General features: G+C 40.7%; 1 protein-coding gene across 3 annotated transcripts in view; it reads left to right on the forward strand.

The window, feature by feature from the left end:
• Positions 1–17,852, forward strand: part of fanci (FA complementation group I) — a 74,835-nt gene that overhangs the window by 41,625 nt on the left and 15,358 nt on the right. For 2 of the 3 annotated variants that reach the window (XM_048562648.2, XM_048562649.2), the window contains exons 26-33: positions 22–101; positions 277–393; positions 4,769–4,820; positions 5,346–5,473; positions 12,292–12,360; positions 13,241–13,337; positions 14,092–14,276; positions 15,490–15,546. In XM_048562648.2, the coding sequence (XP_048418605.2) occupies positions 22–101; positions 277–393; positions 4,769–4,820; positions 5,346–5,473; positions 12,292–12,360; positions 13,241–13,337; positions 14,092–14,276; positions 15,490–15,546 (785 nt within the window). The remainder of the gene's footprint in view (positions 1–21; positions 102–276; positions 394–4,768; positions 4,821–5,345; positions 5,474–12,291; positions 12,361–13,240; positions 13,338–14,091; positions 14,277–15,489; positions 15,547–17,852) is intronic. The other variant, XM_048562650.2, reaches the window with a different exon arrangement.

Here is a 17,852-nt window from a genome sequence, read left to right on the forward strand (position 1 = left end):
TTGTGCCTATTTTATTTTTAGATGTGGTGAGTGATGGGGAAGGAGAACAGGAGGATATCAACATCACAGTGAAAGCAGCTTTTCACATCAGACAGTTCCAGGTAAGTTTCTTATGTATGGTACTGCTTTTAAATCAGAGCTGATCATCTTTCAATATCATTAATTGTACACCTGCAGCAACCTACAGGAAATATGTTTCTGGTTATGTGCATGCAATACTCCTGTATTTTCACTGTTCACATTAAGAGATGTTTGTTCTGATCCATTTGCTGTCAGAGATCCCTTGTGACACAACTGAGTGGGGATGAAGAGGATTTTAACAGCAAGGAAGCACAGCTTTTAGTGAGCATACTGTCAACACTCTCTCGGCTATTAGAACCCACATCTGAGCAAGTACGTAGACATTAACCTGACAGCTTTTTCTCGTTTTTTGCTGGTATAATGCAATGACTGAAAGTCACAAAAAGAACTCCAGTATTTTTTCTATTGTTCTGTAAGTAACAATGTAAAAGATGTTATTATGAAGGAATGGAACTTGTCTCTTATTCTTAGAGTCCAATGGCTGCAGGAAGAATTAACTGCTGACATTCTCATCAGCCCCAGCATCAAAAGAATGATCACTCCTGCAGACAAGTCATGCTTTTCCATGCGCCACAGCAGCTATCTCAATATATGCTCCATAATTCTGTTCTGTTAAGGGCAAGTGGTGATTAAGCATGATTTGTGCTGTGATTCCAAGCCCATGAGAAACTGCATTAAGATTGCTCCAAACACATTTTACTTGAGCCATGTAGCAGATATAGAGGTTTTCCTCTTACCATTCTGGATTGTATTTAACCTCTTTGTGCTAATGATGAATGATCCCAGCATAATCCAGTGAAACAAACTATGTTTTACATGTTTTCTGGAAGTTGCAATCAATATATATTCTGTAGAAAAGGCCCTACGCAGGTAAAGAAAATCAGTTTTTTTTGAGTATGTATTATATGAGCATAAGAGTGTTGGTTAGCTCAGTTAACTGAACAACTGATTTGCGATGCCGAATGGTGCCAGCAGCATGGGTTCAATTCCCACGCTGGCTGAGATTACCACAAAAGACTGCCCTTCTCATCCCCTCCCCTAGCCTTAGGGGGGGTGACTCTGGGGTTAAACTGTCACCAGTCACCTGTCTAATGAGAGAAACAGCCCTGTGATTTTATAGAATGAAGAAAGATTATGAGTCATGATGTTCAAGTTGTGTGCAGCCTTTATTATCCATTACGTAATAAATAACACGTTATATAAAAGCTGTATCTGATGCTCCTTTCATTTAAAATAACCTGTTGTTTAATACTGATTGCCTTAAGTCAAGCTTGTGTTTTAAGCACATCAGATGGGGATAGAGGAATTTGAAGCTGGTGAAACAGAGGAAAGAAAACTGCTTGTCTGTTTGGCAGATGTCTTCATGTTCTGCATGCTAGTGGGTTTCTACTAATATAGCACTGCCTAAGGGTCAGAAGACTGTGAGCTGAATCTCGTGCTTTTTTTGGCAAACTGTCAGCTTTGTTGAGTTTCCTCGAGGATTTCTTTCTGTGACACCTAGGAAGTCCTCTCACCACATCTTATCAAATTCACTCCACTAATTTACCACCCTGCCCCTATAGCATCTAATTCTAGCCTTATTTTTACCACTCACTGTATAATCTCAGGTATTGTATTCATCTCCCATCAAGGCTCATGCTGTATCATTCTTACTACTGCCTGCAACATTTTCTTTCAATTATTGCCACCCACTCCCATCTCCTAGCAGCATAAACTCCACATGCCCTTTGTGTTGTCTCCTCATTGGCTGGGGACACTTTGCACCTGTATCAAAAGTAACAGCAATATCACTTGCTTTCATCTTTCTTAAACCTGCCTCTTTTTTGTTCCTGAAGGTCAAAAGCCTATAATCGGACAGAAAGAGTAAGGGCATGTGATAGGCTGCCTACATGTGGCTCCTCAATCCTTAAGAGGAGAAGATGACTCTGACTGCCCTGAGCAGCTGACTGACTGACTGTGTCCTAGCCCCTGGACTGGTGTCAGTGGCTTTCCTTAACTTGCTGCAATGGGACCCCCTGGCTAATGACTATCTTCCTTGACTTGACTCAGACCAGCTGACAACCGTGACAATTTCCTGGATTTCCATCTGCATTAATCAGAATGGCAATGTAGTAGTACCGTGAATCTGCTTTTACCAACTGGGAGGCAAGGCAGGGGTGCTGTGAGCATCCAGATAAGCTCAAAGTGAGTGAACAGTAAAAGAATAATGAACAGCCTGGAGATGCAGTCAAGTCAGTTCAAATGCTGAGTCTGTGTCCCAGAGCACAAAATGTCCCTGCTATAACATTACAGTAATAATTGTCACTGCACCTCAAGGTAGAGCACTGAAGTCCAAAAGTGTGCTGCAAAGGTTCTTAGAGACTGATGCTTGTCATATGCCAGTGTTCATTGATATGAGGTGCATTTGGCCAATACCTGTGTATCATGCTTTGAGGTAGAGTCATGCAGCATGGAAACAGATCCTTTTGGTCCAAGTAGTCCGTTCCAACCAAGTTTTACAAACTAAACTAGTCACACTTCCCTGGGTTTTATCCACATCCCTTTTCTGTTCATGTACCTGTCCAAATGTCTTTTAAATGTTGTAACTGTGCCTGTCACCACTTCCTCTGGCAGTTCATTCCACATGCAGACCATCCTCTGTGTGAAAAGTTTGCACCATAGGTCCCTTTTATATCTTTCTCTTCTCACCCTAAAAATATGCCCCTTGCTTGTGAACACCCCCACTCCAGGGAAAAGACCTTTGCTATTTACCTTGTCTATGTCCCATATGATTTTATAAACCTCTATATGGTCACCCCTCAAACTCCTATTTTCTAGTGAGGAAAGTCCCAGCCTATCCTTATAACTCAAACCCTCCAGTCCTGGCAACATCCTAGTAAATCATTTCTGAACCCTCTGCAATTTACTAATAACCGGGTGTGTGAGCAATAGGGGGATGGTTCTGGGTGGTGATGCTCCAAGGGGCGGTGTGGACTTGTTGGGCCAAAGGGTTTGTTTCCACACTGTAGGGAATCTAATCTAAAAAACCATCCTGAAGCAGGATGACCAGAGCTGTACAGTACTCCAAAGCGGCCTCACCAGGGTCCTCTGCAACCTCAACGTGAGATCCCAACTCCTATACTCTGTGGTATGAGTAATAAAGGTAAATGTGATAAATACCTTCCTAACCACCCTGTCTACTTGTATTGCAATTTTCAAAGAACTATGTACTTCAACCCCTAAGTCTCTCTGTTCGACAACACTACCCTGCTACTACTGTCTAAGTTCTGCCCTTGTTCGTTTTACTAAAGTGCAATACCATGAATTTATACAAATTAATCTCCATCTACCACCCTGTAGCCCATTGGCCCAACTGATCAGGATTTCTTTGTAATCTTAGACAACCCCCTTCACTGTTGACTATACTACCAATTTCGCTGTCATCCACAAACCTCCCTCCTAAATTCTCATCCACATCATTTATATAAATGACAGACAGATCATTGGGGAACCTAGCACCGATCATTGGGGAACACTGCTGGTCACAGGCCTCCAGTCTGAAGAACAACCCTCCACCATCACTTTCTGTCTCCTACTGTCATGACAATTTTGTATCTAATTGGCAATGTTACTATCTGGTGTCCAACATGGAGAATCTTTGGAACAAGTGGTGAGCTGGAGTTGCCAGGTACCAGATGTGTCTTCTATACCGAGGATTGTCAACATCTAGTTTGCTTGTAGTGGATGGTAGGATGGAAAGCTGCATGTTCATAAAGTGAGATTTGCAGTTAGTAAGGTTTTTAGTAAGCAATAAACCTGATGAAAGGAAATTCTCTGCTAGCTAGCAGGAATTTTGTCTGAATATTGAAACATAAAAGCAATGAGTTGTTCCCAGTGTTGCGAAATCCCTCTCTGGATTCACCAGATTCTACCAGACTTCTCTGTCATTCAGACTCCTATAAGATTCAATTCTGTTGATCACTTTGGCAATGTCTGATATCTTGCTAACTAGCAGGGAGTGTAATAGAACGTAGAACAGTACAGCACAGTACAGGCCCTTCACCCCATAATGTTGTGCTGACCTATTATCCTACTCTAAGATAAACTACCCTGCATACCCTACATTTTACTATCATTCATGTGCCTATCCAAGAGACACTTAAATGTCCCTAATGTATCTGACTCCACTACCACTGCCGGCAAAGCATTCGATGCACCCACCACTCTGTGTAAAGAAATGTGTAATATGTTGTAGTTTTGAAATTTTCCCCCTCAGCTATCTTACTCTTCTGTATAGAAAATTGCAGTGATATTGCTCCAGTATTTAAAAAAAAAATTCTGCTAATATACAAAGAAGAAAGTAACTTGGGAAAGCAGACAGGTACTTAAGAAACATAGTCAACATAATGACACAGTGAACAATTTTGCAAGAGTAGTCACGATAGAGATATTCTTGGAATAGGAGCACTGATTATATCCCTTTCGGTACACTAAATATGTTGCTATGACAATGCCAGTTTTCTTTGGCAGGCTGTTAGTTTCATCATATTGGTACTGAAGAGCGAAGAAAGGACTTTTTATTTCAATTAAATGCTTTACTTACAATTCAAAGCTTATATTTCCTATCATAATTAGAGGTGAAACATGTGTTGATAAATCTGCGTATGATTTGATGTACCATTAATCTGTTTTTTGTTTTTGGGTATAGTTTGGCCAAATGTTAACATGGACTGTAAAGATCTGCAAGGAAAATAATCTAGGTAAGAGCACTTCAGGCACAGACCTGAGATTCATAATATTTAGAGATGAAATTAGAAATGTTAGAAAAGAGGAATGGGTCCACCAGAATTCCAAAGAGAAAAGATGTAATGTTTTAATTGCAGTCCTTGCAGCAGATTCCTGAGTGGACTTGCAAAAAATTGCCCTTGGCATATTGTCCACTAAGTATGAATCTTTAAGGTTAGATTTATATAGGGTTTTTTTTGTCTGGCAATAATATTGAAGGGTAAAAGCAATTTATTAATAAGCTCTGAATATTTCAGGTTCCTGACCAATTAAGACAACAATAATGGCAATGTTCTGTTAGGCAGATGAATATTAGACTTGCAGGTATGTTATCTGTAATGATTACAAAAGATTAAATCCCTTAGTTTCAAAATTAACCTCAAGGGAAACAAGTTATTTTTCTATTTCTATAACATTTCACTGCCTTCAGATGTTTCTGTGATCACATCTTTAAGTGGATGTTGCTGTAAAAATGTATAAACATGTTCTTGGCTCTACAGAAGATGTACACTTCTGTAAAGGGTTGATGAGTATGATGTTTAACCTGCATGTGCTGCGCAAAAGCCCAGCGAGCTTGCTGCAAGAGATGTCTCGAGATGTCCACTGTTGCCTAGGGGATATTGATCAGGTAAGACCCCTGTGTAAGGAAGCATAGCACATAGCAAAATCATATGCCCAACTTGGGCAGTAAGCATTATCGGTACTGTTTTGGGCTTGATATGCTGCTGGAGTTGGCTGACTTTATATCATATCTAGTTGCAATTCATTGAAGTTGCTTATTCTGTGCACTTTATTGTCAAGAACAGCCTGTTGGAAGGCAGAAAGGAAGATTACAGATTATCATCACCTAAATCCATTTGTAATGCATCCAGTAGGTTGGTTTATACTAAGAATGAATTATGACATCAAACTGTTGGCAAGTTAAACCAAAAATCTGGCAAATAAATAACCAAGTAATCTGTTGATTCAGAGAATGTAGTTGTATGAGAGCAATCCATGTTTTGCAACCCATTTATCAGGTAAGCTGTCATTCTTAGCCCACAGTTCTTGATTAGATATGTGATTTTTAGTTATGGGTTTGGCTGTCAGTTTTCTGTCTAGATCCAACACCTGACCTATTAACTGCCTTGGTTGCTGTTATCAGGAGGTTAGCAGTGGAACCATCCAGGTTTCAGCTAAAAGATCACAGTCAAAGAGGCTGCCAACATTTTTCACTTGTCCTTTTTGAAATAGGATGGTAGGAGAATGGCATCTAAGTATTAACTTCCTCTCTTGCACTTCCTCTAAGGCTAATATATTTTTCCTTAGATAAGGACACCAAAACTCTGCTCAGTATTCCACCTAGAGTCTCATTAAGGCTCGATACAACAGGAATGTTTATGTCTGCACTTTGCAGGCCTACCACATCTGATCATAACTGGTGGTAAACAATTAAAAATTAACCAGAGGAGAAAGTTTCACAAAAGACCCCGTCACATCATTGCCAAAACAAAGCGAAGCATTTGCAACTATTTTTTGCAAGTACCAGATGGAACATTTGTCTTGGTCTCTTTCTGAAGCCCCCGGTATCACAGATGCCAACCAATAAAAGAAATGCTTGAAGGCATTGGGTACTGCAAAGCACCTGACAACATGGGACAAAACAAGTGAACTCAAGATAAGCCAGGAGTCAATGTCCTAGCCAGCATTTGACCGAATGGCATCAAGAAGCTGGGGAAAAACCAATGTCAGTGAGGAACAGGGAGAAAACGCTACACTTGTTGATGACATACCTAGCATAAAAGAAAATAGCTGTGGTTGTTAGAGGTCAGTCACCTCAGTCCTAGAGGATCATTACCTCAGATCTTCAGAATCAATGTTTTCTAATCAGCCTGTTCAGCAATGTTATTACACACCTCTAAAGCAGGTGGAATTGCACCCAGGCCTCTTAGCTAAGAAGTAGGGACACTACCGCTATACCAGAAGAACACTAAGATCCTCAGGATACTATGGCTCAATCATCTTCAGCTGCTTCATCAATGACCATCTTTCCATCTTAAGGTCAGATGTTCGCTGATGATTGCACAATGTTCAGTACTATTTGTAACTACTGAGATAATGAAGCAGCCCGTGTTCATATGCAGTAGGGCCTGGGCACAAATTTTAGCTGTTAAGTGACAAATAACATTATTATTGCCACATAAATGGCAGGCAATGACCATCTCCAACATCAGAGAATTAAACCAGCTCTTTCGAACAATCAGTGATATTGCCTTTGCTGAATCCCCCATTATTAGCATCCTGGAGACTAATATTTACCAGAACCTTATCTATACTGGCAATATAAATACTGTAACTACAACAGAAGATCAGATGCTGGAAAGTCTGCAGTGAATTACTCACCTCATGATTCCTCAAAGACCTGTCTACCATTTATAGACCACATATTTGGAATGTCTGCTTCCCTGACTGAATGCAGTTTCGACAATACTCTAGAAGCTCAATACCATCGAGAACAAAACGGCCTGCTTGATTGACATGTAATCCACAATCTTAAATATTCACTCCATCCACTATTGTTTCACAGTGGCAGCAGTGTGCACTGCAGCAACTTGTCAAGGCTCCATAGTTTCTTCCATATCCACAACCACCTCGAAGAACAAGGATAATAGATGTTTTACACTGCTATCCGCAGGTTCATGTCAAAGCTACACACCATCTTGCCTTGAACTTTTACACCATTCCTTTAGGGTTGTTATTGTCAAAATCTCTCCCTAATGGCTCTCTGGGTGTACCAGTGCCACCTTGATTGTAGCAGTTTAAGAGGGTAACTCTTGTCAAGTGCAGTTTGGGATGGGTTACAAATGCAGAGCTGGTCAGCAGTGCCTACCTCTCATGAATGAAGACATTTTACAAACTCCACCAAAGGAATTTCAGCTTTTTGTGAGAAGTATTTGGGGAAAATATTGAGAACTGAAATTCAAGAATTAAAGTTTTTTTTTTCTGGGCCAACTTGGCTTCTCTTGGAAGTGATAAGATGACCAATGTATGGCTAATGAAAGTGTCATTATGCCTGCTGGTCGTAAGCTGTATTCACCTTAAAGCCAGAAGTTTCCAAAAAGGCTACAAAACTGTAGAGAAACTTACTTTCTTCAAGAAAATTTGAACATTGGCGTTTTAGAAAATACATTTTCAAATTGTTAATATGGACCCACGGTTTGATAGTCTTCAGATTTCTATCATTCACTTCTACTTATGTGTTTCTGTCTTTATTTGAATATTGTTTCTACTGTGGCTTTTCTGCTGAACTAGTAGTCAGGTAATAAAAATGTTTAATCAATCCCAGAATAAATAGTAATGCATGCGACATACACATACATAAAGAAAATCGAGGTAGAGATAAAGCAGGTGGAATTGCACCCAGGCCTCTTAGCTAAGAAGTAGGGACACTACCGCTATACCAGAAGAACACTAAGATCCTCAGGATACTATGGCTCAATCATCTTCAGCTGCTTCATCAATGACCATCTTTCCATTTTAAGGTCAGATGTTCGCTGATGATTGCACAATGTTCAGTACTATTTGAAACTACTGAGATAATGAAGTGTCAACATGATAAACTTACAGATGACAGCAAAATGGCAGAAATATTAAGTAATTTCTTAACCACAGAATTTAATAGGGAAATAACATGTATGGGCATGATATTAGTTCAAAAAAAATTAAAACGTTTCAGATAGAACGAGGAGATCATGATAAAACTCAGAAGGTATAATTGCTCGGCTTGATGGATTGTATGTTAAGAGAGGTCAGAGAAAAGAATGTGGAATCCCAATTATGTGTACATAGTGAACTTTATTCATAAAAAGAATAATGCAATTGCCGTGGTGGACAGTTAATGGGATTGCTGTTTTTAAAAGGGAGACAGAACAAGTATATGCCAGTTAGTGTAACACCAGTGATAGGAAAGGTAGTGGAATCCTCAGTCAAGAGTAGAACGGAAATAATACCGTGTAACTGAAATAGTATAATAAAGAACAGTCAAAATGGATTTCAGAAAAAAAGATGGTGCCTAACCTGTTGCATTCTTTGAACAAATAATTGAGCAAAGGGTCATGTATAAATGGATTTTCAAAAGCAGACAGGCAACGGAATCGATACCAAGCTGTCTACTAATTTAGACAAACAATAGAGATTAAAGATTTTACTTAGATTAGAAAAAGTGTAAGTGTTATTTCCACAAGGCTTTTTGTTGACACAACTGTGATTCACTATTTACGTAAATGATTTGGGCTCTGGAAGCAGAAGTACAATTTCACATTTAAAAATTTGCAGACAAAGCTCAATTGTGAGTTAGAGTTAATACAGAGGAGGACTGTGACAAAATACAAAAAAGACTTTAAAAGACAGCATAAGCATGTGATTGAAAATTCATTTATAGCTAAATGTGAAATGGTACACTTTGGTAGGAAGAATATGAAGACCACATGTTGTTTGGCAGAAAAGTGACTGAATGACGGCAGAGCAGGGGGATTTGGGCTATGGTGACACAAATCAGTGGAAATAGTGATTCTCATCAATAAGGCCATTTTTTAAAAAGGACCAAATGATGCCCTGGCATCTATTTCTAGTGGAATAGAATTGAAAAGCAGTGAAGCAGTGTCAAACCTGTTTTTTAAAAAAACTTGATTTAACCTGACTTAGATTACTGGGTAATAAAATGTGAGGCTGGATGAACACAGCAGGCCCAGCAGCATCTCAGGAGCACAAAAGCTGACGTTTCGGGCCTAGACCCTTCATCAGAGAGGGGGATGGGGTGAGGGTTCTGGAATAAATAGGGAGAGAGGGGGAGGCGGACCGCAGATGGAGAGAAAAGAAGATAGGTGGAGAAAGTATAGGTGGGGAGGTAGGGAGGGGATAGGTCAGTCCAGGGAAGACGGACAGGTCAAGGAGGTGGGATGAGGTTAGTAGGTAGATGGGGGTGCAGCTTGGGGTGGGAGGAAGGGATGGGTGAGAGGAAGAACCGGTTAGGGAGGCAGATACAGGTTGGACTGGTTTTGGGATGCAGTGGGTGGAGGGGAAGAGCTGGGCTGGTTGTGTGGTGCAGTGGGGGGAGGGGACGAACTGGGCTGGTTTTGGGATGCGGTGGGGGAAGGGGAGATTTTGAAGCTGGTGAAGTCCACATTGATACCATTGGGCTGCAGGGTTCCCAAGCAGAATATGAGTTGCTGTTCCTGCAACCTTCGGGTGGCATCATTGTGGCACTGCAGGAGGCCCATGATGGACATGTCATCTAAAGAATGTGAGGGGGAGTGGAAATGGTTTGCGACTGGGAAGTGCAGTTGTTTGTTGCGAACTGAGCGGAGGTGTTCTGCAAAGCGGTCCCCAAGCCTCCGCTTGGTTTCCCCAATGTAGAGGAAGCCACACTGGGTACAGTGGATGCAGTATACCACATTGGCAGATATGCAGTTGAACCTCTGCTTAATGTGGAATGTCATCTTGGGGCCTGGGATAGGGGTGAGGGGGGAGGTGTGGGGGCAAGTGTAGCATTTTCTGTGGTTGCAGGGGAACGTGCCGGGTGTGGTGGGGTTGGAGGGCAGTGTGGAGCGAACAAGGGAGTCACAGAGAGAGTGGTCTCTCCGGAAAGCAGACAGAGGTGGGGATGGAAAAATGTCTTGGGTGGTGGGGTCGGATTGTAGATGGCGGAAGTGTCGGAGGATGATGCGTTGTATCCGGAGGTTGGTGGGGTGGTGTGTGAGAACGAGGGGGATCCTTTTTGGGCGGGGGCAGGGTGTGAGGGATGTGTTGCGGGAAATGCGGGAGACGCGGTCAAGGGCGTTCTCGATCACCGTGGGGGGAAAGTTGCTGTCCTCAAAGAACGTGGACATCTGGGATGTGCGGGAGTGGAATGCCTCATCGTGGGAGTTGATGCGGCGGAGGCGGAGGAATTGGGAATAGGGGATGGAATTTTTGCAGGAGGGTGGGTGGGAGGACGTGTATTCTCGGTAGCTGTGGGAGTCGGTGGGCTTGAAATGGACATCAGTTACAAGCTGGTTGCCTGAGATGGAGACTGAGAGATCCAGGAAGGTGAGGGATGTGCTGGAGATGGCCCAGGTGTACTGAAGATTGGGGTGGAAGGTGTTGGTGAAGTGGATGAACTGTTCGAGCTCCTCTGGGGAGCAAGAGGTGGCGCCGATACAATCATCAATGTAACGGAGGAAGAGGTGGGGTTTGGGGCCTGTGTAGGTGCGGAAGAGGGACTGTTCCACGTAACCTACAAAGAGGCAGACATAGCTGGGGCCCATGCGGGTGACCATGGCCACCCCCTTAGTCTGTAGGAAGTGGGAGGAGTCGAAAGAGAAGATGTTGAGGGTGCGGATGAGGATGTCGGTGGAGGGGGACTGGTCGGGCCTGCGGGACAGGAAGAAGCGGAGGGCCTTGAGGCCATCTGCATGCGGAATGCAGGTGTATAGGGACTGGACGTCCATGGTGAAAATGAGGTGTTGGGTATAGATTACTGGGTATAGTTTTTGGACTTGCTTATAAAATACAAACACTGCCATGGACTGGATGTTGAAATGGTTTGTTCCTATAATGCACATGTTCTGTTACATACCTTTTGTGTAATTTTTCCAAGAGGAAATGCATTCATGACCCCAAATGCTATCAAAACAAACTCCATCATGCTATCACTTGAAAAGGACCAGAGACCAGTTGCTTATGGACCATTTAACCAATTGGCATGTACTTATTCAATAGTCTTTTACTTTTTTCCATAAACAACATGTTTTGATTTGAATTTAAAAAAAATGCCAAAGAATTGCACGTGCTGGAAATCAGAAATAAAAAACAGAAATTGCCAAGAAAACTCAGCAGGTTTGGCAACATCTGTGGAGAGAAAGCAGAGTTAACATTTTGCACCCAGTGACCCTTCAGAAGTTGGTCTGTTTGATTTGAACATTTGCGCCTGGATATCATAATTGACGAGGTAAGAATGATGAATCCCATTCCCTTGAAGTTTTATGATACTATCTGAATCACTTAGTTCTTAGAGATATTTTAGAAATAAGAAAATAGCCTTATCTATAGAAAATGCTATTTTGCAATCTGACCTGTTGTTCCTCAGGAGTATAAAGGCTGTACCATAATATCTTACCTGCGTATCTCATCTCCTGACAGAAGGTTCTGTCACCCACCCCCAGAAGACAATCAATTGAAATGATTTTCTAGACGGAATTTCTAATGAAAATGCAAATGCATTTTGTGAACATATTGTATGAGTTCTTTAGAAATATAAAACAGGAAACCTTCCTGTATCTATTTATGGTGCTGCTACATGACACCCAGAATACTAATCTAACCATATATTCTGCATTATTCATGCTTCACTGGTACCTGTCTTACACTGGGTACTTGTGCTTTGTTATTTACAGTGGAATAATCATGTTGCTTTCTTGCTTTCTAAAGGACATTGAAATAGAGGAGCAATCCCATTTTTCCATGGTGAACTCAAGGACTGCAGCTCCAACTGTGTTGGTAAGTTGAGGAGGCTGCCTGACTGCAGCAATGATGCTTAAATTGCGTTCTAAAACAAAATATACTTAGAATGTGTTCAAGGCCCTCAGAAAAATGGCTGCACTTTTTGATGCAATCATTACTTGCAATTATGTGGAACTCTTCGCATGAACTAATGTCTCTTTAAGGCATTATATGCGATCAAGAGAATGCTGAATGACAAGTGAAGAAACGGGGGAGGGAGACTAAGAAGATGATTAAGCAAACCTGTTATACAGAGGCTTTTGAAGCCAAAGAGGTAGCAAATTAGAGTGGCTTAGAAGAAAATTTCTAAGGGCATAAGATATACATTGGCTTCATGTCTTAGAGAGCTGGTTTTTAATATTGTTTTTTTTTTGATGCAGCCTAGTGATTATTTTGATTTCTCCCAGTTAATCAGTTGAGGAGGCTGCCTGACCGCAGCAATGATGCTTAAACTGCGTTTTAAAACAAAATGTACTTAGAATGTGGGTAATGTTGGAACAAATGCATTTATTGCTTAGTCATGCTGAGGTTGTGGGAATCTTGTAGAAGTGTTGTAATCATTGTGTATGTACAAGAGTATCAGGAGGGAGTTTCATGATGATGACAGATGGTAATACATGTCCGAGTCAGATAGCATCTTGATTAGGAGGGGAACTTGCATGTAGAGGTGGAAGAGCAGAGAATCAGTATTTTTCTTCTCATGTTTGATGTTTAATAAAATCCATCTGGTAAAGAAGAAGAAATTACTTTTGCGACATGAGTGTTGGATTTTGTTTAATGCATGTTTTCACGAGTTTTATGATAGTTCGACCCATTGTGCAAAGAAAATACTTCCTTACCGAAACCAATAGTTGCTACAGTGGCTTTTCTTTTGTAGCAGCTCATCTTGAGCCAAACTGAGAAAGTTCTGGAAGAAGTAGACTGGCTGATCACAAAACTGAAGAGCCAGCTGAGCTCTGACAAAGGACTGACAGGTAAGTGAACGGGTGGAAGAATAGATAATTGTATGTCAACAGTGAGTACTGTATAATGTGTCAGAGAATCACTAGAGCGGTAACTAAAGTTGCTCAGGTCTGTAAGCGAATAGCCATGTTTTAGTTTTATTTTTGTCCCATTTTAGTTTATCAGTTGGAGGGACTATTATAGTTGGCCTCAGGTTAGTACTGAAAGTGAAATATTTGCAACACTTGGAAGTACTTACAGTTGTCTCATTGTTCTAATTACTTGTTTTCATTAATAGCTTAAAGGGATGATCAATTATCTGATCTTCTGACAGCTTTGCTCTTAAAGTGAAATATTCACAACTAAGGAAAAACTTTTTCTCCAATACCTTGCCTGTTTTTTCTTCTCATCTTTGTTCCAGGAGGCATTGACTCATACTGCGCATGATTCCTTAACCACCCACTGTCACCCAAATTATTATTTTCATGTCCCCTTGTACCCTCTCCAATCTAGTCTGTCCATAAGACCCACTTCCTATTCTACTCCACTCCAAAATGTTGCCCTGAAATTAGATGATTTAACAGCTATCTCCTCCAGTGTGTCCCCATTCCCTTGAGCTTTGCTGCCAAGACGAGTATGAATGAAATACATCTTTGTGTTAATTGACTGTGAAATGGAGGTGACGACAAAATAGATGAGGACTGTTTTTATTTATCAAGGAGACTTCAAGGGTGTAACTCAAAACTGTCAGCTCATTTTAAATATTACAGTTATTCTCCGTTCTAGATGAGAACTCTCAAATATCAACGACAAGAGAACCTGCAGAGAAAGCTATTGTCCTTCAGTTGGGCATCCTTTTGACTGCTTTCCATGAACTTATCCAAACATCCATTCCAGCTGGGAGCTGTGTGGACACTCTCTTGAAAGAGCTTGCCAAAATGTACAGCATTCTTACCTCTTTGGTAAAATATGTAAGTATGCAGAGCTCACTGCTCAATTCTGACCGTTCCTGAATAAATAAACTGGACCATGATTACAGTGTGACAGAGGCATTATAAACCATATATTCAACTTCTGCAGGTAGTTTTCCTTCTAGCTTCTGCTCAAGATTGAATTGAGTTGTATCACCATTGAATGGTCCTAAACTTAAATTTCCTGCCTTATTTATCAGTCATGGTGGCAGAGACTGTGACAGCAAAGAAAACAGAAGTATAATAAATATTAAGGAATACGTTTTTTTTAAAATTCTTTCATGGGACACGTTCATCATTGGCAAGGCCAACATTTGTTGCCCATCCTTAACTGTTCTTGGGAAGGTAGTGGTGAGCCCCCTTCAAAAATTACTGTAGTCCCACTTTTCTGTGGCAGTTTAATACGACACAGTTCCTTTCTGGGCCATTTCAAAGAGCAATTAATAGTCAGCTATTTTGATGTAGCCTTGGAATCATATGTATGACAGACCAGTTGATGATAGCAGATTAGTGAATCAGATGGGTTTTTACAACAGTCACATCACTATTATTGAGATTTGATTTCAAATTCCACATGTTTTGTTTAATTCTTTGAATTTATTAATTAATAAAATTTGCCATGTCCCAAAATAATATACTGGCTCTGGATGACTAGCCTAGCAACATTACAGCTATAGGGCTGTTCTTTGAGTGTTTGTCAGAAAATTGTAAGAAACATGGTGTCTTCACTGGTGGACAGTTAACAATTCATATACCAAAGCAATCAGAATGAGTTCAACCAACCGAATCACAACCTTGTGACATTGTTCAATCCCAGTGTCAGGATCCAAATTGATTATACTGCATCTATTTTTTTCACCTGATCCATGCCATATTCCATGCTAAATTAGGAAACAATCAGTTTCCCTTTTTGGAATGTTTCTTGGGCAATTTGCATGGAGGAGGATAAACTGCTGTTATGGTGTCTTCCTTCTTCATGAGTATGAATTTATCAGTCTAATGGGATTGTGTGAATTGTGAAGAGGACCATGCAGGAGCACCTTTGCTTTTACAGTATTACTGAAAAACTTTTCTTTTGAATGTTGGGTAATTCTAATATCTGGGGATCCTGTCTGCCAGGAGGGTCCAAACATCCTGACTATATGGGAAAATGCTTCTTTCTTCTTAATTATAAGCTACTCTAATTTCTCATATATTTTGTTTTCCCACCCAGTATATCCAAGGTTACACTGGTCATGTGGCACACCTTCCTGCAAGATTTGAAAAACTGGTAGGTATTAAACTATTGACATAAGGTGTATATTTCATATTAAGATTTCACAATAAGACCGTTGCATTGAAATGAGTATAGGCCATTCAACTGCTCTAGCAAGTTTAACCATTATGTTAGCTCTTGGTTGATCTGTAATCCAACTCCATTTGCCTGCTTTTGCTCCATATCCCTTGATTCCATTACCAATCAAAAATGTATGACAAACTTTCTTTTAACTGCATCTTATGAACTGGTATGCTCAGTAAACCAGCAAAAATTTTATACCTGTAATACAAGAAATTTCGTGTTTTATCACAATCTCCATGATGCCTGAGTAGTCTACTCGGCGTGAGTTAGAAGGCTGTGTGTCGGTAAGTTTTAAGGCGTAGCTGCTTATTATTTAAATGATTTATGCTGTAAATGAAGTATAACTGTGATGTCTATGTCTCTGCATAATGTTTCTATTACATAATGTGTGTTTTTACATTGAATATGTGGACTTATTGATCAACTGGAGTATTTGATCAGCTGACATGCTACTGGTCCCATAGGTTCCAGTTAATAAAATGTTGGCTGTTTATCAACCTCTTAATTGAAAATTGCAATCTGTGTTTTGTGTTTATAGTTTTTATTGGGGTTGCAATTCGAGGTCTCTCTCAACACCCCTTCAACTGAAACATTCTTCCTGATTTCGTTTCCGAGTGGCCTAGCTGTCACCTCAAGATTATGTTAACTTGTTCTGAATTCTTCAAACAGAACAAGTAGTTTCTCTGTATCTAATTTTAATACCTTTATCATTTCAAATACCTTGACTTGGGTCACTTCAGTGTTCTAAACATAGGGAACACAAACCTATTTCATACAACCTGTGCTTAAAATTTAACCTTTGCGGACCTGGGAGCATTCTGTATTTTGGTGAATCTGTGCCAGTCTGTCTCCAAGGTTAATACAGCAAGATAAGAAACAGTGCCTAAAACTGAATGCAGTATCCAGATGGAATCTGATTAAGCCCTCTGTTCAACTGAAGAAAACTTCCTCAGCTGTGTATGCCAGCTCTGTTGAGATAAAGTTGATAACGTTCTATTTGACTTTTTGACTGCATTTTGTATTGGTGTACAAGCTTGTTTCTTTTCATTCATTCACGGGATGTGGGCATGACTGGCCTTGCCAACATTGATTGATCACTCCTAATTGCCTTTGAGAAGGTCGTGGTGAGCTACCTTCTTGATCCACTGTTGTGTACATAGACTCAAGGTGCTTTTAGGAATGTAGTTTCAAGATTTGATCCCAGCAATACTGAAAGAATGGTGCTGTTGTTCCAAATCTAGATGGTGTGTGAGAGTGGGGGCAAGGGATATTGTGGGTGGTGATGTTCCCACGTATTTGCTACTCTTGACTTCTAATGGTAGAGGTTGCAAGTTTGAAAGCTGCTGTCTAAGGAACTTTGTTGCAGTGCATCTTGTAGATGGCACACACTGTTGTCATGGTGTGTCATTGTTGGAGGAGAAGGTATTGAAGGTATCAGAAGGACTGACAGTTGAACAAGCTTCTTTTGTCCTGACTGGTGTCAAGCTTCTTGAGTGTTTATGGAGCTGCACTCATCCAGGCAAGTGGAGAGTAGGACGTTCTGTTACACTCCTGATTTGTGCTTTGTAGATGGTAAGTGGGTTTTGTGGAGTAAGGAGGTGAATTATTCGCCATCGAATTCTCAAGCTGTGATTTGCTCTTGTAGCCACAGTATTCATATGGCTGGCCCTTGAGGCATGGATTGTGGGAGGTTCAGCAATGATAATGCCTTTGAATGCAAAGGAGTTATGTTGTGATTCTCTCTTGCTGGAGATGATCAGTACCTGGGACCTATGTGATGTGAATGTTACTTGCTGCGTATTAGCTCAAGCCCGAGTATTGTCCAGGGCTATCTCCTTTTGGACATGGACTGCTTCAGTATCAGAAGTATTGCAAATGGTGTTGAATAATGTATCTTTAACTCTGGCCTTATTGTAGAAGTAAGTTTGCTGATAAAGTTGGTTGGGCCCAAGACACTCCAGCTGTGATGCCCTGTGGTTGAGATGACTGACCTTCAACATCACAACCATCTTCCTTTGTACTCTGTAAAGCTCAAATAAAGCTTTCTCCCTGATCCTGCTGGGCCTTCTTGATGTCATACTTAATTAAATGCATTCTTCATGTCAAAGACAGTCACCCTCACCTCTCCTTTTGAGTTCAGCACTTTTGTCCCTATTTCAATTAAAGATGTAATGAGGCCAGGAGCTCAATCAGCTTGTTGGAAAACAAACCAAACTTTAGTGAGCTGGTTATTGCTA

The sequence above is a fragment of the Stegostoma tigrinum genome, chromosome 33 (assembly GCF_030684315.1).
Source record: "Stegostoma tigrinum isolate sSteTig4 chromosome 33, sSteTig4.hap1, whole genome shotgun sequence".
NCBI classification, from domain to species: Eukaryota; Metazoa; Chordata; class Chondrichthyes; order Orectolobiformes; family Stegostomatidae; genus Stegostoma; species Stegostoma tigrinum.